This window comes from Thamnophis sirtalis, unplaced genomic scaffold (assembly GCF_051295495.1).
Source record: "Thamnophis sirtalis isolate CommonGarterSnake01/CBP01778 unplaced genomic scaffold, rThaSir2_p1.2 scaffold_1, whole genome shotgun sequence".
NCBI classification, from domain to species: Eukaryota; Metazoa; Chordata; class Lepidosauria; order Squamata; family Natricidae; genus Thamnophis; species Thamnophis sirtalis.
This window is the reverse complement of record NW_028261381.1, coordinates 145,401,124-145,420,077: the sequence shown is the minus strand read 5'-3', so window position 1 is coordinate 145,420,077 and position 18,954 is coordinate 145,401,124. Positions and strand designations below refer to the sequence as shown.

General features: G+C 37.1%; 1 protein-coding gene across 1 annotated transcript in view; it reads right to left on the bottom strand.

Moving 5' to 3' along the window:
* KIF26A (kinesin family member 26A) overlaps positions 1-16,781 on the bottom strand; it is a 94,298-nt gene extending 77,517 nt beyond the window's left edge. Inside the window, exons 1-2 of the mRNA XM_087704752.1 lie at positions 16,740-16,781; positions 13,764-14,363 (exon numbers count right to left, since the gene is read on the bottom strand). Coding sequence (XP_087560878.1) covers positions 13,764-14,363; positions 16,740-16,781 — 642 coding nt within the window. The remainder of the gene's footprint in view (positions 1-13,763; positions 14,364-16,739) is intronic.
* Between the last annotated feature and the right edge of the window lie 2,173 nt (positions 16,782-18,954).

Sequence of the window (18,954 nt, the reverse complement as noted above, 5' to 3'; positions counted from 1 at the left end):
TCAGGATCAGCAATAAAAACATCAACACTAAAATGAGAATAGAATCTATGGATCAAAGTAGCTCTTCCTGTCTTGATGATTCAGATATATTAGATTACAAAAATTTCCAGTCAGCAAAACCCTATGTAGGTTGGGAAGCATGGTAATTCCAATCCCAAAATTTTTAGAGATTGTTAAGGAAGGCTTGAGGAAGAATAAATTACTTTATAACCATTACTGATCTTATCACTGTGCAGTACATTCTATATGGAGTTGCCTTTGGAGATGATTTAGGCATTACAATTATACCAAAATACCCTAGAACAGCTGCTAACAAGGATGAGCATATTTAGCACTACAGTATTATTGCTTCCATCATTGGAATAATTGCCATCAGGCTTCAAGATACAATCTAAGCTTCCAGTTTTAAGACAAAAAATACTCCACTCATATAGCTTGGCTTTCAGGCATACCAGGACAGTCTGTTTCAACTACTGGTGGTTCATTTATGCATTCCACGAAGAGATGCTGAATGTCCCCACTTTTCATGAGTTAAATGTGATGAGGACCAAGAAGTGTCCTTCTCTGTGGTGGTCTCCACACTATGGAAGAAACTTCTCCCCAGAGTTCATGAAAACACTTTCCTGGTTGCTTCTTCATTCTGAGTTGGATAGCCAGTGTGCAGTGCACCGTACAAGGCCTTTTTTTAATATTTGTTTTTATTTTTGAATAAACACCAACAGACAAAACACACAAATAAAACACAAAACCATCTTCAATTACAAATTGTAGAAAGTGTGCCGATTGGTTACAAAAACTTCTGGGCATCCCTTCCACAATCACCACCTATAATTAATATCAAATCATATATTTTAAGAAGCCAGACTGCAAATGCACCATTAGCCTCTTTAAACTCCTCCTATTCTTACATGAAACACAAACCCCCAACCAATCAGAACACACCTCCACCCAATCAGAACACACCTCCACCCAATCAGAACACAGCCAAGCTCCCACCCAATCAGCTCAAACCCCCACTGGCAGTTAAAAGGAAGAAACAGCCGAGATCTCACATTGCTCCTGGAAGCACGAAGCCTGAAGATGACAAATGAGACTTCGTCGAAACGTCGCCAAAACACCTCCAATTTTACATGGGAGAAAACCCAAATAACCAAAGACCTACATATTAACACCCACGAAAACCTCAGAAAATATATATATATATATATTTATATATATATATGTTATATATGTTATATATATAACATATATAACATATATAAATATATATGTTATATTTATGCTGGTAAATAAATAAAGGGAGACTAGTATAGATCTATTTCAAGCTATTTAGCTCTCATCAGCTAGCCACACCCTTACTGGGAATCGAACCTGTGCTCTATTCCCAGTAAGGGTGTGGCTAGCTGATGAGAGCTAAATAGCTTGAAATAGATCTATACTAGTCTCCCTTTATTTATTTACCAGCATAAATATAACAAATATAACAAAAAGGCAACAGTTGGTCTCTTGTGACGAGCTGAAGACAGAGAGTGGAAGTGTGACCTTCCTCCCATATTTGGGCATACCAGGGGTTGTGACTTTAAATATATATATATATATATATATATATATATATATATATATATATATATATATATATATATATATATATATATATATATATATATATATATATATATATATATATATATATATATATATATATATATATATATATATATATATATATATATATATATATTCTCATCATACCTCAACCTTCATTTGATTATAATTGTTTTTACATCCTTCTATATAAAATATTCCAGATTTAAAGCAAAACCACATAATGACATTCCATTAGCTCTTCCCAATATCATCCAGTTACATTACATCTTTATAACATGTTCTAAATAAAAATTGGTTATATTTAATAGTTTTGTAGTCACCATTTGCAATTTATATCAAATTTCCTCTTATCAAACCAATACATATATATGCATATTATAATTATCAAACAATTATTTAACTTTATCTATTATCACTTCATTTTATACATAATGCTCTAAATTTAACTAAATTTGACTTATTTTTTTATTATAAGCTTTCATTACATCAACCTGTGTCTTTCCAGTAATAGTGCAGTCTTATGTCTCTTGCCATTTGTGGCATTAGTATTCTGGTTATTTCCTTAGTAAGTTTTATATGGACTTCTCTTCGCAACTTATTGCTTATTGCATATCTTGTATAAGCTTGAAACTTTCCATCTGCTTCTTCGATCAGCTTATCTTTGGTTATCACTAATGCTTCTGACAAAATATATCTCCTTAGTTCCATCAATTCTTTTCTCTTTTCTTCTGCTATACTTTGAAATCTGGGGTCTTCTCTTTCCATATTCCACTCTTTCCATTTCCAACCACGCTCAGTTCACTGTCAGTATCAACAATTTTCATGTCTCTTTGTTTATTTTTTCCTTCAGTTTTTAGAACTCTGACCTCTTCATTTGATGAACATCCTCAATTTTCCATCAAACTTTATTGTTCTACGATCTATGTTCTCCAATCTCTTCTCAATTTTCTCTGTTACTTCTACTACTACATAATCTTTTGCAATGTTAAGGTTTCTTTTTCCTGTTGCGCCATTCTTCCAACTTGAAAACACTGCCACTCTGGCATTCAAAACTTTTTATTAAATTTAAAACAAGTTCATTTATAATCTTTCAAGACAAGGCTTTGTTTTCACTCCAATCCAGCTGCCAATAAAGCTCCCGAAGAGCACCTGTATAAACAACCATGCTCTTCTCACTATTACTCTCTGTAAACAAGTTGAGGAACCTTGAACTGCAAAGTCAAATGATCAAAGAGAAAAAAATATATTTCCAAACCTTCCAAGCCTCTATCACCTTCTCTTGAGATGAGCAGCTATATAAATTTAATTCATTAATAAATGAATGAATGAAATGAAATATCTGTGATTATAGTATGTGATGCATTTCTTCTGAATCTAGATTGGGGAATTAAGACCAACTTGCTTTTTATTATCTCATAGGCTCCAACTATGGAGCATTAACTTTAACTACCAACGGTTATGGCCAGGTTTAAGAACTCTACTCTCTGGATGAGACACAGAGGAAGTACCAAAAGTGTAAGTCAAAGTACCTTGAGAACACTGAGTTCTCAAGTGGAGCACAGATTGCTTGTCTAGGCCTGTAATTTATAAGGCTTACCAGTAGGTGATAAGAGTTAGGAGAGGTACAATCCTATGTCAGTGACAAATATCTATTGCATTAGTGTTTAGATATGGGAAAAGAGATGGAGGAATACTGCAGGAAATGCTATGAGTCTGGAAGAAAAAATATGAGTGATTAGCGAAGGAAGATATGAAATGAGATTTGAGATGACTGGGTAATATCTTTCAAGGTTATCTCAGATTTTTTTCTAATCATATGGACAAGTCCTTGGCAATATAAACTCTGGTATCTATGGGTTGGATCTATTCATTTATATGGCTCCTAGAGGGAACTAATGAGATATGCACATTTCAAGAGTCTTGAAATGTGCCTTGGAGGAAGTGCCTTGGAGGAGGTGCTGCTGCATCTCCTAAAGAAATCAACTCGTGATCTAGCCATATTGAATACCTATTTGAGGAAGGTATTGGAGTAGGTGGTAGAAATACCAAATATAAAGACCCTGGAGGAATGTATTGATTATTAATCTGGACTTCTTTTATATGGATTTCAGATTAAGGTGTGGAGCTGAAACTCCTCTTGTGAATGTCAGTCAGGAGGAATGGCCTTCTTTTCTGTCCCTAGTTTACAACACTGAGGAAGCTTCACAGGTGGGGAAAGCACTGTACCATGAGCTGGTACTAGCTAGAATTTTATAACCTCAAACTACTCAGCCTTTCTCCAATGTACTGTTTTTCAGCTGGGGTCAAACTAGAACTTTTTGCTGGTGAGAAATGTAAAATTTGGGAACTATATTTCAAATCTACCTGGAACCCACATGGTGAGGAAAACTAGGGAATAAAATGGCTCTTAGATAATCTAGGGCACTGGCCAGCACTAATCTCACTGCTGCCCTACATGACTAAGAATATACAAAAAACTCTCTCAGAGTTGGGTATTGCAGGAAAATATTAATAGTAGTTGGCTATCATGCACAAAGTTTCAGCTATCATGAGTCATTTCATCATTCCAAAACCTAGAAATACGGAGAAGAGATCTAAAAACAGTTATTTACACCAGTAAGCCTTTTCTTTAAAAAATGCAATATGAAATTGTTCATAGGTTTTGATCCTGTTTTGACTGGTGTGCTGACATACAAATCTAAAAGAGGTTAAGTAGTTTTATTACTTAGTTTAAAACATCTCACAGTGGACACAGCTATTAGAATGGAAATGTAGCAAGTCTCCAAAAAACAGAAATGTGCTTGCTCATGAAATAATAATAGTCTCACTTTAAAATGCTTTAGCTTAAAATTCTATGATCCATGATTGTTAAATAGAATAAATATTATACAAATTTTTACTTTCCCTGTGGAATTTCAAAGAACATAAAACCTTCCTGGTAGCATATAGGCTGCATACACATTTGGCCAAGATGTCAGTAAAATTATACACTACAATTGCCACTAAAAGTACAGTAAAATGCTTTTTTCTAGAAAAATATTTCTCAGCATCAACTTTTTACTGCTCCTTGCCAATGATTCCAGTGGGGCTCATTAAAAAACAGCATAAGAGGAATTTTATGATTAAACTTCATTTCTATAGAGATTTTTAATACCTGCAGCTGCTGCACAGTAGCAAGAAAACTACCACTGCTGTCTATGTCTAAATATGTACTTCAGAGTTTTACATATTCAGTACAGGTAATCTATCCCATAAAACATCTAGGTAAGAATTTTGTGCCTATTATTTGAACTGTTGGTGATATGTGTTTATGTGTGTGTGTATCACTCCACTTACAGCATCAAAGCCAGCACTCCACACACCCCCACCAAGATTTATACAAAGACGACAGCTCCGACCACGCCTTACTCGCACAAGCATGAAGCCGAAAACACCAGCCTGAAGAGGGCGAGTGGGACCTTGCTGAAATGTTGCCAAGACAATCTCAATCTTACACGGGAAAAGACACGAATACAACAAGATCAGCACACCTACATCAAAAAGTTTACCACTTGGAAAGAATCTAGCGATGAAAACAACACCCACACTTAGTACATTTTTGTAACCAGTTTTATCCTGAATTCTAAACTGCTTTTGTGGATTTTGACATTTTATGAAAACTTTGCTTTATCCTGATTTTCTGGCTCTTCTTTGACTTAATGAAAATACTTGCATTCCTTTAGATGAATTTGTGGTTTAATTCCTTGTCTGCCTCTTGTATTTTAAAGCAGTTCACATCCCTATGGGACAGAAGAATTCATGGTGAAACAGGACAAAGGCTTACATAAAAGAGATGATTTTTTTCTCACCTAATTATTGATCATGTAATCTGTTGTTCATTCTTCCTTTATGCAATAAAGGATTTGCAGTATAAATCATCCCTTTAGTCTGAAAGCCAAAGGTTCGATCATACTAAAGTAATCACTACAGTGTAAATCTTGACTGCTATCCAGAAAACCTCAACAACTATATTTGCCTGCACCCAGACTCCTCACCCAACAATCCTGTATCCTAGAAGCAATTACAGTATTTGGTAAAGATGGCTGAGGAGGAGATAGAGGCAAGGTTCAATACATTCTTCATGATTTGTTATCAGAATAAATTCACATGGAATAATGGCAGAGTCCCAAGATTCTTGTGAAAGCATATTAAATCCCATCACAAAATGCAATTATGAATTCACAAAGGCAATTACCCCAAATTTTAAACACACAAATAGGCCAAGCACACTGAATTCAACATTTTTCCATACATTCTTGGCCCATGCAAACAGATCTGCCTAGAAACTAGACCATGGTGTAGAAAATTCAGGGTGGCAGATCAAGATTCCCTTATTCTTATCTCAATGGAGAAGTGGGATTTAGAAAAGTTGTCAAAGCTTTATCTCAGTTGAAAATTACAATAAGTTGTAGAAACCTATAAAACAATTTGTTTGCTGATCTTTGGAGCTGTCCAAGGTCTGGCACATTTTTAATATTGCCAGAAGCATGTCATGGTAATTCAATCCTTCCCTCTTGCCGAAGGCTATTGGAGGGGGGGGGGATCTTTTCCATTCTTAATCTGCTTCTGAAGCAAAATGTAAAAATAAAAGCTACAAATTTGTGCATTTCGAAACATGTTGCTATTTGATTTCTGTTTCTGTTCATGAACCAACTCTATTAGCTCCATCTCCCATTTAATTTCCCCTGGAATCCGGTCATGCAGTATAGTGGTTAGGTTTCTGATGAGGAACAGAAAAACTGTACTTCACGTCTATGTTCATCCTAAGTTAATGCACAGAGTTGTTATGAGGCAGGATGGGAGACATATGCATGCTGTGTTGAACTCCATCGATGAAAAATGAGAAACCAACAACATGTAATATAAATTCAGCCAAGCCTTGGTATCTATAGTTAGGGTTCACTGGACCTAATTGGATTAAGTTAACTCTTTTCACAAATTGTTGAGTCCAATCCCTTCCTCCAAATTTTACTTTATTTTTTTAATTAAAGGAAGCTTGTGGTTTTGTCAAGAGATTTTTCAGAATACAATTCAGGAACTTTTAGATTTGTCTGCTTATGGTAGGTAGGCATGGAATTCAACATAACAGTCAATATATATGAAGTTACCCTTCTAGTTAATTTTTTAAATTGCTTTAAAGTAGGTACCATGCCTGGATTTACTCGTTTAAAATATCTTTAATTGCATACAAGTGCTATTTTAAAATCCTTAACAAAACCTCAATAATTGCTCCTCAGTTGCAGCAGAAAATTACCTCATCTTAGTTTCAAAAGTTCTATTTGTATGCCTAATAATCCCATCATTGATTACTGTGACTATATTCTAATTATAAATCCATTACTGCCTGAAAAGTGAAATAAAATCAATAGCACACATAAAGAGGGAAAAAAGAGAATTAAAACTTCACTGTGCTATTATATACAGATTCTGTCATGAAACAATTCCATGTTATTAACAGGAGTATAATAAATATCTTTCAATTAGTACACCAAAATTGTTCTTGAGATGTACAAAAAAAAAATCTTGCTTTTTTTGAGCTGAACTCAACTCCTGGGGACTTTCATAACTGTACACATGTAGTTTCCTTGGCAACATCAAAGAAGTGGTTTACCTTGTGAAACATGAAAGTCTTGCACTGATTTGGCACAACCAGAAATAGAACAAATGCAAAAATAGTTGTCTTGCATCACAAAATGTGTGTGTTATAACATTCACTGAAACTGAAAGTGATATGGCTTGTTTGCCACATCTGTTTCTTAGAATATTTCTTTTATTTCATTTATCAAATTTATTTGCCACCCATCTCACAATTCAGGCGACTGAATGACAATATTAACCATTATAATTAAACAATAATAATTCCTGTATAGTAATGAAGTTTTATTTTTCATCTCTCCAAGTACTTTACAGTATCTTAACTATCGCCACAATTTATTAGCTTGCAGACAACATAAACATTATTAAAATAAAGAATTGTTGCCCATTTAGTGGTTTGGGGGTTTCTTGGGAGTTGGGAGATTGATAAATTGTTTCTGTTTTATTATAACAGAATCCAATTTTGGTCTCAACGTTCTACAACTTTATTTTAAAGAAAACTTGAAACCTTTTTATTTCAACATGCTTTTGGTTTTAGCTGATTGATTGAGGACACTAACCTTGGTCTGATTTAGAGTTTATCTTTCATTTGTGTGATTTTTATAGTCATTATTCTGATTTATTTATTCTAGGGAGGTATTTTTGTTGATATGACACACTATCAAATCCTTTGAGACTAGGCCAGAACATAAATAAATAAACAAAATATGATTAACTGGCTCCACCCCATCATGATTAATTCTGTTCCATTACTTGGCATTCGATCGGTGGAATGTATGGCCTGGGTTAACACCTTTAAATGGTGGTTTGGATGCTTTTTCTGGCAGTTCCTGGGAGCTACCTCTCCCTGGCATTTGCAGACTCCCATATTTTTTGCTGGGAGAAAGAGCTGCTGAAGAAACTACATCTGCTAGGTTTTACGGAAGATGCCTTGGGAAACTACTGCCTTAAGGATGCCCAATTTAGGGTCGTCCAACAGCTTGTGGACATTGATTTACAATATCTACGAGCCAGAGCCAACAAAACTTGCTCCCCCCTGACTCTCAACCAACTTAATAATTATGGATTGAGGATGGCTTCCTATTTTTATACTTTAACCATTCTCAAGTATAGAAGAGCTTTTTCCCTAGTTTGCTTTAATGTCTTGCCCTCAGCACTTTTGGATGGTTGTTTTAAGAGGCTCCCGATTAACGAGTGGCTATGCCCTTGTGACAGAGCCGAGGTTGAAACTGTGGAGCACGTCCTTCTATTTTGCCCCATGTATAACAGATCTAAGTTACTGTCTCTTCTTGAAATCGTCCCTTCTAGACCTAATGGCTGCAATTTGTTTGTATATTGCCTTGGAGATGGCTCCTCATACTTCACCTCTCAGGTTTCCAAATTTTTCTTAAGAGCTGTAACCATTAGAGGAGAATGCTGTAACTTCCCTTAGTTAAGCTTTCGGTGACTGATTGCTATGATGCTATGATCAATTCTCTTATGTCTCTTTTGTAGTACTCGTGTTTTGGTCTGTGACCGTAAATAAAGTATATATAATTCTGTTCCATTCTTCTCAAATGATCATATGATTGACCTGCTCAAAAACTCTGCATTAGTAACCATCCATTGAACTGTTATTGAGTGTCTGTGCTTCAAAAAAATGCATCCTTTTATACCAAATACTGTTAAAAGAAACAAAGAACTGAAGAGATCTTTGTGGGCCATCAATGCACATCCTTATTCATAATAGCAATAGCAATAGCAGTTAGACTTATATACCGCTTCATAGGGCTTTCAGCCCTCTCTAAGCGGTTTACAGAGTCAGCATATTGCCCCCAACAATCTGGGTCCTCATTTTACCCACCTCGGAAGGATGGAAGGCTGAGTCAATCCTGAGCCGGTGAGATTTGAACAGCCGAACTGCAGAACTGCAGTCAGCTGAAGTAGCCTGCAGTGCTGCACTCTAACCACTGCGCCACCTCGGCTCTAATAAAAAATCCAAAACGGATGGAGAAAAATTGTGGGTACTCACCTAGAAAACATTCAAAACCAGAGAAATTTGGGGAGCTCAAGAGATTCATATGCAACTTTAAGAAAGCCACATTGTCAGCAAATAACTTTTGTTCACAGTTCATACGTTGGCCTCTTTCCCATAAATTCCCAGATTTTAATCAATATTTATTAGAATCTTAACTGAAACCCAACTCAAATATATTTTTTACATTCCTCAACTTATTTCTTGAGAGTTTACTGAAACCATTTAGATCTGAACAGCTGTCATACTTCATCCAGGGATTATCTCTAAACCACACACAATTTGTATTCCAGTTTCTTAACTCTGAGGTGAATAAAAAGCTATTATGAAAATGTAGCATCCCTAATTACATTCTTCAACGGACAAAGAAAATGCAGCTATTCTACACAGAAATTATTTACCAAGGCATCACAAAAAATAATAAGGCTATCTTTATGACAAGTTTAACACTGGAACACATAAAGTGAAACTGTTACAATGAGGTATTTTGCTCTGTGACTTTTGCTATAAAATTGAACAAGACAGCTTAGGCTCGCAAGCCTTGTCCATCACAGATGATACACTCAAATACCAACCATGGCCACTAATTTAAATGTAAGATAACAAAGAAAACCTATAATTTGTTGCCTATCTTCAGAATTTCTGCTAAATCCTAAATAACTAGGGCTCAGTTTCTTGACTGTATTAACATACATGCAATAATTTTACTTGGTAACCATATAAATCAATTATTTATTGTTTTAATTGCTTTTTTGATATATATCGATATACAATGACCATATTGCTTGTAAAGTTCTGATTGGCATCATCCCAGATTTTAATTGTATTCACTGTTTGAACATTGTTTTAGAGCTTTCTGTTGTCATTTTTTTTTACTATTCCTTTATTTGAGGTTTGTTTGTTCTAATTTAAACTCTGGGAGGCATCCAGTCTCACATACATGAGATTACATTACTATATCAATTGAACACTAAATAAATGTATTCTCCCTTTAAGAATAAAAGAGCATAGCATAGCATAGCATAGCACAGCACTGCATTGCATTGCATTGCATTGCATAACAGAGTTGGAAGGGACCTTGGAGGTCTTTTAGTTCAACCCACCCACCCACCCACCCGCCTAGGCAGGAAACCCTACACCACTACAGACAAATGGCTATCCAACATCTTCTTTAAAACTTCCAGCGTTGGAGTATTCACAACTTCTGGAGGCAAGTTGTTCTACTGATTAATTTTTCTAACTGTCAGGATATTTATCTTCAGTTCTAAGTTGCTTCTCTCCTTGATTAGTTTTCACCCACTACTTCTTGTTCTACCCTCAGGTGCTTTGGAGAATAGTTTGACTCCCTCTTCTTTGTGGCAACCCCTGAGATATTGGGACACTGATATCATATCTCCCATAGTCATTCTTTTCATTAAACTAGACACACCAAGTTTCTGAAACCGTTCTTCGTATGTTTTAGCCTCCAGTCCCCTAATCATCTTTGTTGCTCTTCTCTGCACTCTTTCTAGAATCTCCACATATTTTTTACTTCAGGCGACTAAAACTGAATGCAGTATTCCAAGTGTGGCCTTACCAAGGCATTGTAAAGTAGCATTAACACTTCACGTGATCTTGATTCTATCCCTCTGTTTATGCAGCCAAGAACTGTGTTGGCTTTTTTGGCAGCTGTTGCACATGGCTGGCTCATATTTAAATGGTTGTCCACTAGAATTCCAAGATTTCTCTCATAGTTACTACTATGGAGCAAGCCTATCTTCTGGAGTGTTGACTATTCCTGCCAGCTTGGTGTCATCTGCAAGTTTGATGAGTTCTCCATTTATCCCCTCAGCCAAATCATTGATGAAGATGTTGAAGAGTACTGGGCCTAAAACAGAGCCTTGGAGTACTCCACTGCATACTTCCCTCCATGTAGATGCAGTTCCATTGAGGACTACACGTTGAGTGTGGTTGATCAGCCAGTTATGAATCAATCTGGTGGTGATGCGTTCTAACCCACATTTTTCTGCTTTATCTAGTAGTAGGCTATGGTTTACTTTATCAAATGCCTTGTTTAGTCTGGCATGATCTGTTTTTGACAAACCCATGGTGGCTTTTAGTTATTACTTTGTTTATTTCTAGGTGTTCGCTGATTCATTGCTTGATTATCTTTTCCAGAATCTTCCCTGGTATTGAGGTCAGGCTGATAGGTCTGTAGGGTTTTCTTTTTCAATTTTTTTTTTCATTTTTTGAAATGGGAACCACATAAGCTCTTTTCCAGGCCTCTGGTAGTTCCCCGGTGCTCCAGGATCTCTGAAAGATATAGTTCAGTGGTTCTGAGATCTCATCTGGCAGTTCCTTCAGAACCCTGGGGTGTAATCCATCTGGTCCTGGTAATTTGAACTCGTCTAGGGTAGACAGGTACTTACCATTTTCTTCCCTATTTTAACTTGTGTTCCTAATCTGTTTTTTTGTGGTGCTCTTTTTGATAGATTGGACTGGTTTTTCCTTTTGTGTAAAGACAGATGCAAAAAATGAGTTAAATAGTTTTGCTTTCTCCCTGTTGCTGGTCACCTTCTTGCCACTTTCTTCCAGCAATGGACCAATTGTTTCCTTGACTTTTTTCTTGTTTTTAATATGTTGGAAGAAGCTTTTTTTTTGCTATTTTTTTACTTTTGTCACAAGCCTTTCTTCATTGTGAGCCTTATATTTCCTCACTTCATTTTTACAGGCTTGGGCTATTTTCTGATATTCTGCCTTAGTTGTGTGCCTCTCTTTCCACTTTTTATACTTACCCTTTTTGTCTTTCAATTTATCAGAGAGTTCTTTATGCAGCCATGTTGGTTTCTTTTGAGAGCTATTATTTTTCTTCTTCATTGGTATTATGCTAGACTGGGCTTTTATAATCTCAGTTTTCAAAATTTCCCAAGCTTCTTGAGTTGTTTTCCCCTTGAGGATTCTCATCCATGGAATCCTTCCAAACCTCTCTCTAAGTTTATTGAAATTAGCTCTCTTAAAGTCCAAGACTCTAGTTTGACTTTGTGATACTACTTGTGCTTGCATAATGTTGAATTCCATCCAATATTGCATGAATCACAATGTTGCACCACAAGCTCTTCCTCCTTTGGGGCATCCATGCAGCACTACAATGCTTATATAGAAAAGGAGAGATGCTTGTGTAGAAAAGGCACTTTTATCAGTCTTACTTCCACTTTCCCTGAAACACAGCTGCCACTTACAGAGGAATGAAAATACTTCTCTCTCTTTTAAAATGAGGACCAGAAGGGGAAACCCCACTAGCATCATTCCAAGAGATTTGCATTTGGTAAGTAAAGCATGGCAATGGCAGCTCTGATATTAGCTCTTGGATTACAGGTAGTCTCAACACTACAACAGCACTGAAAAAGTAACTTACAACCGTACCTCAATTTATGACCATTGCAGCAGAATCCTCATGTTCCCCCCTTGGTCACATGATCAAAATTTGAGAGTTTGACAACTGGCATGTATTTATGACAGTTACAATGTCCCATGGTCATGTGTTCACCATTTGCAATCCATTTCCAAAAAGCAAAGTCAATGGATGAAGCCAGATTCACTTAATATTATTCCCCTAACAACTGCAGTGATTTGCTTAACAACCCCAGCAAAAAAGTTCATAAGATTGGGTGTGACTCACTTAAAAACTGCCTTGCTAGGAACAGAAATTTTGGTCCCAATTATGGTTATAGGTTGAGGACTATCTGTATTCAATCTTTTAGAAAAGGGGTAGAAGGTGAAAAGCACCGGAAACTCCTAGGTTTCAGACATGGATAGTATTTGAAATGATGAGATGGATCATTAGTTTTCATTCAGAACGATAAAACAAATTCTTCTTACAGGAATGGCCAAGAAATCAGGAGACTATGAGTTCTAGTTTCATCTTAGGCACGAAATCCAGCTGGATGCCCTTGGACCAATCATCTGTCTAACCCAGTGGTAGGTTCCTACTGGTTCGGACCAGTTCGATTGAACTGATAGTGGTTTGGCGGCCTGGGTCGCTAGAACCAGCAGTGACCAAGGACTGCCATGAACCCCCAAACCGGTTCCTCGGGCAGTGCTGTCAGCACCACCATCTTATTTTTTGGTTCTGCGCATGCGCAAAACAGTTTTGATTGCAGTGTGGACATGCACACAGTGTGCATCACATGCATCTGTGCATGGCGTGCACATGAGCAAACCAGCAGTAGTGCCTGTCGGAACCCACCCCTGGTCTTACCCATCTCATAGGATTGTTGTTTGGGGGAAATATGAGGATCAAAATATTAAGTTTGCAACCCTGAATCACTTTTAAAGTATTGAAGGATAAAAATCTATTAAATGAGTACATTCCAAGAGATTGTTCAGCATTACATACCCATGTAATTGGGCCACTGATTTCATTGGATAAAGAATAATGAAAAAAAACATATTGACAGAATGCAGAAAAAAGAAAAATAGGATTCAGTGAACATCCCAACTCCTGGATCCCTTCAGACTTCTAAAAAACCCAGTGATAGGTAAAAGCTTTCAAGACAGAGGCAACAAAACCTGTAACTATGTGGAATATCAGAAACAGTAGGCAGTTACTTACTAGACAAGCTTGAGGAAGAAAACTGTTTACTCGGGAGATACTCCACATCCCTTCAAGGTACTGCTGAGCCTGGATCGTTACTGAGCTCAGTGCCCCACTAAGGCCACTGGGAGCCACTGTCACTTGAACGCTGGAGTTTGGGAAGCCACCTGCACCTTGTGGCCACCCTAGTCCCTTCTTCCTCTCCGTCCCAGAGAAAAAGTGTGTAGTTTTGCCAGGCTGTCTACCCCCCTGTCCAGCCATGAGAGACAAGTCCCTTTGAGAAGAGACACTGACCATGTTTTGGGAGGTCAATCTTGGTATCACAGCAGCCATTGCCGCAGCATTTGTAGAGGTTTCTGTTGCCTCTTGACAGCTGGCTTGGTCAAGATTGTGGATGACCTGGATTGCTTCTTGCTTCAGCTGATTCAGGTGGGCAGCACAAACATCACACCTGCTTTCTCCTTCACTCCTAGGTTTCTGTAAACATTCAGGCACTTGAAGCTTGTCAAAAATTAAAGCTGATAATTGTGGGTCCTGGAAAACAAAAACAAGAGCAGAAACACAATGAGTCAGGACCAAAGAATACAAAGAAAGTTTTAAAAAATCAAATATTGGGGTAAAAACTATATTATATTAACCAGGTTAATATTAACTACAGTATTTACTCCACTAGCCCAGAACTGCCTCACCCAGAATCACAGCAGCTTCTTCCAGGCCTGAGGCAAACCTCTCTCAAATCTCTTTAATGTAATCTTGGATCTAAATGGGATATCTATTGCAAAGTCTTCATTCTGGCACTAAGCCACAATTTTTCTCCAAAAGCATAGATAAATGATCGGGCCATCTATTAGGTTACAATATTTCTATTTCAACATGCAGTAGACTTTATGGTCTCCAGTGGAAGTCATTCTTACTATGGGTAAACATTCTAATTGTATATGCCCAGAAGTGAGTTTAGTTTATTTTTCATTCATTCAAAGCTTACAAACCTCAAATATGTATCTAACATTCTCTTGAGGGGAAAAAATGGCCCCAAAGGGGATGCATTTTGGGTGGATATGCTCTGTTCAATTCTGAGCTCATAACTCTAAAATTCTCAAGGGTATGATTTTTGCACAAGTCTTCAGTTCAGAGATTCACAAAATTTATTGCTGGAGGAATAGAATGTTTCAGAGGACTTCCCATTCTAATTCTATTTCCCCCTGGAGTTTGCCAAATGCACCCCTGAAACAAGGACTTACAAGGTTGGATGGTTTTCAGAATTGAATCCTTCAAACTAAAAGCAATTTAAGATCTTGCAGATATAGTGCTCCAGCCTGTTTCAGGACTAGACCACCCCAGAACACCTTAAATCACTTTCATTTTGGGATTCAATATGATCTAGAGCAGGGGTGTCAAACTCAAGGCCCAGGGGCCGGATCCAGCCCATGGGGTGCTTAGATCTGACCCGCAGGGCCACGCAGGAAACAGCCCATTTTCGCTGGCAGAGCCCTCGGGCCGCCACAGGCATCCCTGACATGAGTGACGTATAGCTGGCCACCCCCACCCTGCCTCCCAAGGTCAAACATAATGCTGATGCAGCCCTCAATGAAATAAAGTTTGACACCCCTGATCTAGAGGGAAACAAAAAGTTACTGAGTTCTCAGGAACATTCCATTCCCAGATCAAGGAATTTAACATAACCTTGCTCTTGTTCATTGGTTTATTAGAACTTCAGAGTTCCAATTTTTTAAAAAGTAGATCTTGGCAGCCTGAAATTTCTCTGCACAGTAATTTTAAAAAAAACACTTAAAAAGAAATATTTTAGGATTCAAGTGTGAACTGTAACTTAGCTGTTAGATATGAGAGAAATACCGTTCTATACAATCTCCTCCTTAGATGTGATTACATATGAATGTATTAGGCTATCACACACTTAAACATCATCTGAGTCCTTGGCAGACCCTTCATAGTTGATTAATAAGCCATAATAAGCCCCATCACTCCATAATGCCCAGCGTGAAAATGATTATCAGGCACTAACAATAGAGCTTGCGGTGCACTTGATAACTGCTCATGTATTTGCCTTCTAATTAGCTTTCCATTTAAAAAACAATGATAACTAGGGATGGACAAATCCAGCCTGTTCAATATCACTTCACAACTCATTTTTACACCAGTTTTCCATTCTTTTTCTGTATCAAGCTATGTTTAAAAAAACAAAGACTCTGCCAGAGAATGTGCACTTTTATATATTTGTAATGTAAATATTTGGGGAAGTAATGTCCTTTAATTTAAATGTTATACTTTCTTCTTAATAATGTGTCAATTATATAGATTTTACCTGATTTTTTTTAAAGATAATGCCTGTTTTTTGTAAGATAATCCTCCAAATATTAAGAGGAGCAACAAAAGCTATATCCTGGAATGCATTAAACAGTAATCTAAACACATTTTCAATTATTGCTAACAAAGTTTAATATACTTAAGTTTATCCAGCTCTGAAACAAACGTACAATTTGCAGATATTTTTATTGAAACTACAACTACATGTCAAAATCTTATAATGAAGCAACCATGTATACTGGAATGCTTAAACGTTAAAAAATAAATAACTTATCCTGTTAGCCTCTCTATTGTTATTTGTGTCTCTAATCATAATTAGAAAAATTGTACTATTGACCATCCAACCAAGCAGAAGAATCATAGAGTTGGAAGATACCTTGGAAGTCTTCCAATCCAACCCGCTACCCAAGGCAAGAGTCCTTATGCCATGTCAGGTATCAGATCAATGGTAGAACCTCCAGGAAGGATATGTCCTGATAGTTCATAAATTAAGCATGAGAAAGCAACATTTATTCTTATTTTATTTTATTTTATTTTTTATTATTATTATTTTTATTTATTAAATGTATGTGGCACCCATCTCACCATCGCAGCTACCAAAGGAGACAATATAGATTTGGACTCCATCAACAGAGATTCAGTGACAAGAAGTTGCTATACTGCCTTTATGCTGTACTAGTCGAATCAAACCTGGAACACTGGCTCCAGTTTGCCATTAAACAAAAAGGATGCTGGGTAACTAAAAAAAAGTTACAGAGAAGAGCAAAAGAACTGGGAGGGACTGGACTCAGAGTTCAATGTATGAAAAATGCTTTTTAAAATGAGTATTCTAAAGAAGAGAAAAGTAAGGGATGACATAACAGCAGTTTTCTATTATTTGAAGGGATGTCAAGCAGTGGTGGGATTCAGCCAGTTCCCACCTCTTCAACCGGCTGTTAAGTTTCTGAGCAGTTTGGTGAACTGGTTGTTGGAAGAAATCATTAAAGCAGAGAACCGGTTGTTAAATTATTCAAATCCTATCACTGATGTCAAGGGAGGTGAGGATGTCTTCATAGCACCACCAGTAAAATCAGAACCAATGATTTGAAATCTTTTTATAAAAAATGATTTCAAACCTGAAAGAAGAAGCAATTTCCTGACTGTGGGAGCTATTACATAATGGAACAACTTGTCTCCTGCAGTCATAGGTGTTCCTCCTTGGAGGTTTCAAAAAAAGAATTGGGCAGCAATTTGCCCAGGATGGTCTGAGAATGAGAAACAGAGCTCAATATACCTTTCAGAAAATCAAAGATGGTATAAATGAAATATTGCTTCTCATAGTGGATACACTTATCTCAGTTTTCCCTTAGTTTAATAAGTTTGTCAGGCTTTCCAATTTCATTAAAAGCCTATTCAACTATTTTGGCATGAAGTGACAAGGGAACAAATCATATAAAAGCAGGGCTACTTTCAACTCTCTACAAAAATACTGCTTGTCTTCAGTCCAACTTTCTCATCATTTGCAAAACATAGATGCATTAAATTAGGACATCTTGATCATGCATTTTATTTGATGAGAAATTCAAGGAATCTGTGGTTTCTTCCATGGTGATATGCACATTAAAAAGCTAGCTTTAAAACATCACATACTCTACTTCCACTGAGTGACTTTACCCCATACTTTATTTCAGAGTCAGGGTAAACAAGGAAAGGATAACAGGGAAAGGTATCTCCTGTCAGGGTTCCAAATAGTATCCAAAAGTAAATCAGAGTCCAAGGCAAAGAATTGCTCAAAGTTCCAATTTATTAAGAGACCCATATTGGCACATCTGAGAAAACACGAATCTGAAAGCTTCCTGGTTTTCCCTACCCAGTTGAAAGTTTGAGATCTTGCCATCCACCCACAATTCCATTACATGGTCCAATCTCCCACTGCCATGCTGGCAGTTCCACCAGTTCTGGTCAGGTGCAGAGGTGCAGAGACAAAGGATGACCTTGGCTCTCTAGAAAGAATTTTGTTGTGACTACATACTATGTGATTCCTTACAATCCCCCCTTCCATTTTCCCACAATAGAAAATGCATAGCAGAATAATAGAAAGTATGGCAGGCCAAAGACCCAAATGAAAAGAGGGCTGCAGGCCTGACATCTCCTTGGGCTTGCTTCCCCAAGCAATGCTATTGTGAAGATTAAAAACAGGATTAAATACAGTTTGGGTATACATCTATAGTTAATACTAATGTTCTCCAACAGACCTATGCCCTATAATTCTACGTATATTTGCAAGGTTTGGAAAGGTTTGCTAATTTGGAAGGATGTTTTGGAAACAGTCTTAGTTAAGAAGTGATTTGCTTTGTCTGCTTTCATTACATCATATTAAAGCATCTCCAATCCTACAGTCTAGAATTTAAAAAGAAATCACTTGTCTAGCCTGTGATTTTTTTGTGTAAGATGTTAACTACATAAAGAGCTCAAAGTGAGCCCTTGAAGTTGCATAGGTCTTTTGGAAGGAGTCTAACCCTCTGACCATGGCAGACCTTCTATCATCCCAGACAAATGACTGTCCAATATTTTCTTGACAATCTCCAGCAATGGAGCACCCACGGCTCCAGGACACTATTCCATTGGTTAATTGTTCTCACCGTCAGGAAGTTTCTTCTTAGTTCCAGGTTGGCTCTCTCTTTAACAAACTCCCATCCATTACTTCTTGTTCTACCCAAAAGAGGTTTGGAGAATAAGTTAACCTCCACCTTTCATGTACCAGAAGGCATCTATCATGTCACCACTAATTCTTCTCTTCATTAGGTTAGCCGTATCTAAT